The sequence below is a fragment of the Bos indicus genome, chromosome 3 (genome assembly GCF_029378745.1).
Source record: "Bos indicus isolate NIAB-ARS_2022 breed Sahiwal x Tharparkar chromosome 3, NIAB-ARS_B.indTharparkar_mat_pri_1.0, whole genome shotgun sequence".
Taxonomy (NCBI): Eukaryota; Metazoa; Chordata; class Mammalia; order Artiodactyla; family Bovidae; genus Bos; species Bos indicus.
Genome location: NC_091762.1, coordinates 11452597 through 11456592, shown reverse-complemented (window position 1 = coordinate 11456592; position 3996 = coordinate 11452597). Strand labels below are relative to the sequence as shown.

General features: G+C 38.7%; 1 protein-coding gene across 1 annotated transcript; it reads right to left on the bottom strand.

Annotated features, from left to right (window-relative positions):
- Positions 1-601: 601 nt before the first annotated feature.
- LOC109556703 (olfactory receptor 10K2) lies at positions 602-1546 on the bottom strand. The gene has a single exon (XM_019958141.2). The coding sequence runs from the start codon at positions 1544-1546 to the stop codon at positions 602-604; it is 945 nt and encodes a 314-aa protein (XP_019813700.2).
- Between the last annotated feature and the right edge of the window lie 2450 nt (positions 1547-3996).

Sequence of the window (3996 nt, the reverse complement as noted above, 5' to 3'; positions counted from 1 at the left end):
TTATGCACCAAAAATTGTTACTTTACAAATGCCATTTCATTTAAAAATTGTGTCCTAAGCTAAACCAAAGACATTGAAGGGTGTTTGTTCTTATAAAGACTGAATATTATTTGATTATTTTGTCTACTCACTCTGCTTTATAAATACAAATAATGTTTTCCATCTATAGGTTAATATTTATTGGAGAATAGAATAAAAAATTAAGATTTGGAAAAAATGATAAAATAATACAAATTATGGTCTGACTATCCTGACATCCAGAAAAGGGAGCAATAAAGAGAAGGAGCTTTCTGGGTTGCTAAATCAGAGAGTTAATATTGTACAGTATTTTGTATATTTACAATCTGGGTGAGATTGGGTAATAGTGCTTGCAAGAGTATAAAATTCTGAATCTGCGTATATTTTCCTGCAGTAGCCATCTAATATTTTTCTGTCAATCAAGAGGACTTCAGTAGACAATAATTTATGTGACCATGACAAGGTACTTTTTTTTTTTTTTGGAAATAACTGAGAAATATCTCTGTTCTTGAACACTGCTCATTGCTTGATCATTTTTACTCAAGGAATTTCCCCCCATGTATTTAAAAATGAAGAATCTAGATTAATGTCGTGATAAACAAATTGTTCTTCCCACAACTCTTTGAAGAGCTGATTTGAACTCTTTATTTCTCAAATTGTAAATCATAGGATTGAACAATGGCGTTAGGATTGTGTAGGATACTGATATGAGAGCATCCTGGCTTGAGGAATAGTTGGATTTAAGCCTTAAGTAGATAAAGGAGGCACAGCCATAATGAACAATGACAATAATGAGGTGAGAAGCACAGGTGGAAAAAGCTTTGTACCTGCCTAATGTGGAAGGAAATTGGAGTATGGCAGAGATGATGCAAATATAGGATACCAAAATCAACAGCAGGGGGATAATCAGGACCAATGCACAGAGCATGATAATGACAATCTGACTAAAGTGAGTATGGTGAGATGCTACCTTAAGAACAGGAGAGATATCACAGAAGAAGTGGTGTAGTTGGTTGGAGGAATGAAAGGGCAGGTGAAATACCAAGGATGTGATGATCTCTGCGACAGTAAAGCCACAGGCACAGGCAGCAGCCACTAGTCCCACGCACACCCCATGCCCCATGAGCACTGTGTAGCGCAGAGGGTCACAGATGGCCACGTAGCGATCATAACCCATGGCTGCCAGCAGGAAAGAGTGAGAGCAACCTAGAAAGAGGAAGGAAAACATCTGGATGGCACAGCCCAGAAAGGAGATGGCCTTCTTCTGGGCCAGCAGGTCAACCAGCATCTTGGGTACAATGACGAAGGTGTAACAAGTCTCAAAACAAGAGAGTACAGCAAGGAAGAAGTACATGGGGGTGTGGAGGGCTCTGTCCAACACAACGGTGGAGATGATGATGGCGTTGGTGCCCAGGGTGAAGAGGTAGACTACCAGGAAGACAGCAAAGAGCAGCCGCTGTAGCCCAGCCAGAGAGGAGAAGCCAAGGAAGACAAACTCTCTCACCAAGGAACCATTGACACACTCCATGGAAGATGCGTCATCAGGAGACAATCTGAGAGAGAAGACAATGCCAAGAAAAAATCCCTGAAAAATAGAAGAATCCCGAGAAACTGGTGATCATAGAACATGTATTCTCAGGTTTTGAGTTTACTCATTAGTCTCCTTCCTGGTTTTTGTAAGACATGAAGAAGCATCTAAAATTATTCAAAGCTTGCATCCAACTTTGAGTTTCCTCAATATTTTTAACATCATAGGAAAACTTTCTCGACATTTCTTTTTTACAGACATATAAAGATTTCAGGAAACCAGTTACATCTCCCGATTTCTGGAGAAAAGTGTTGTGTTGACCCTGATGTTTTCTGCTTCTATAGTTATACCATTCCATCTCCCCAACTCAAACCTTATGAAATGCACACATCTTTTCTTCCTCCATTTATCCCCCTGATTCTTTGTTCAGTGCCTAACACAGTGATTTTTATTGCTTAGAAGGTACACTTATTACTAAATAATTACTATTATATTTTTAACTCCAGGATCCTCAATTCTCAGGACTATGAATACATTTATACAAATATAATCTTAAATTTTATCCTTGCAAACACATGTAAAATTGAGTACTGTAGGAATAAAATGAATTTTGAATTTAGATAGATATAAGCTTTAATCCTGACTCTGGCATGTTCTTGTGGTAAGATCATAAATTCTCTTAGTCCCGCTTTCTCATTTGTATCATGAGAAAAGTAATTCTTACCTTCTAGGGTTATACAGTAAATTAATTAGGACCACGCATTACAAAAGAGACATTCAATACATAGTGCTTAATAAATAATTCCATCTAATCACTTTTTTATTGTTCTTCAAGAATTAGAAATATTTTCATCAAGGATAAAATGAGCATTTATTTAACTCACGGCAAGTTGTTGAAGCTGCCTTTCTGTACTTTCTCAGGGGTGCAGAGGGGATTTAAGAGAGATTATCATTCCTCTGAGTTCTCCAAGCTTGATTAAAAGTAACTTGGTCTTACTGGAGTCCTGTTCTGCACTGGAAGGGAGGTAAGGTGACTGACTTTGAAGTTCCAAGCAAGTTCTTTGGTATTTAGTTCTCTGTAGTCTGAGTCACTCAGGCAGGTTATTTACATTTTGCAGAGAGTAAGGGAGGTTTCACAAAATTCCTATTTTGGAGGGTGGGGGTATACAGGATAAGTTTAGAAGATAAACTTGTATTGCATAGTCAGACTTAGTCACATACAAATAACAATTTAGAAGTTTATCATTGTGGATGCTCTATAAATCAATGATGCACACTTTATGTATGTTTTAGTCTACATATTTATAAATCAGCATCAGCTCTTTGAAAATGAAAACATGAAACTGTTAGTCACTCAGTTGTGTTTGACTTTTTGAGACCCTATGGACTGTAGCCCACCAGGAATCCCTGCCCATGGCATTCTCCAGGCAAGGATGCTGGAGTGGGTAACCATTGCCTTCTCTAGGGGATGTTCCCAACCTAGAGACTGAGCCCAGATCTTCTGCATTGCAGGCAGATTCTTTACCATCTGAGACACCAAGGAAGTCCTTTATTGAGTTCTTAAAGATTAGAGATGAAGCACAAGCTGTAATCAATATTGTTGGGAGAAATATCAATAAACTCAGATATGCAGATGACACCACCCTTATGGCAGAAAGTGAGGAGGAACTGAAGAGCCTCTTAATGAAAGTGAAAGAGGAGAGTGAAAAAATTGGCTTAAAACTCAGCATTCAGAAAACGAAGATCAAGTCATCTGGTCCCATCACTTTATGGCAAATAGATGGGGAAACAGTGGAAACAGTGACACAATTTATTTTGGGGGGCTCCAAAATCACTGCGGATGGTGTCTGCAGTCATGAAATTAAAAGATGCTTGCTCTTTGGAAGGAAAGTTATGATCAACCTAGAGAGCTTATTAAAAAGCAGAGACATTGCTTTGCCAACAAAGGTCCATCTAGTCAAAGCTATGGATTTTCCAGTAGTCATGTATGGATGTGAGAGTTGAAATATAGAGAAATCTGAGTGCTGAAAAATGGATGCTTTTGAACTTTGGTATTGGAGAAAACTCTTGAGAGTCTCTTGGTCTGCAAGGAGATCCAACCAGTCCATCCTAAAGGAAATCAGTCCTGAATATTCATTGGAAAAGCTGATGTTGAAGCTGAAACTCCAATACTTTGGCCACCTGATGTGAAGAGCTGACTCATATGAAAAGCCCTGAGGCTGGGAAAGATTGAAGAGAGGAGGAGAAGGGGATGACAGAGGATGAGACGGTTGGATGGCATCACTGACTCAATGGATATGAGTTTGAGTAAACTCCGGGAATTGGTGATGGACAGGGAGTCCTGGTGTGCTGAAGTCCATGGGGTCACAAAGATTCAGACATGCCTGAGCAACTGAATTGAACTGAACTTAAAGATTAGAGTAGATTACTTAATAATATTCATATTTTAT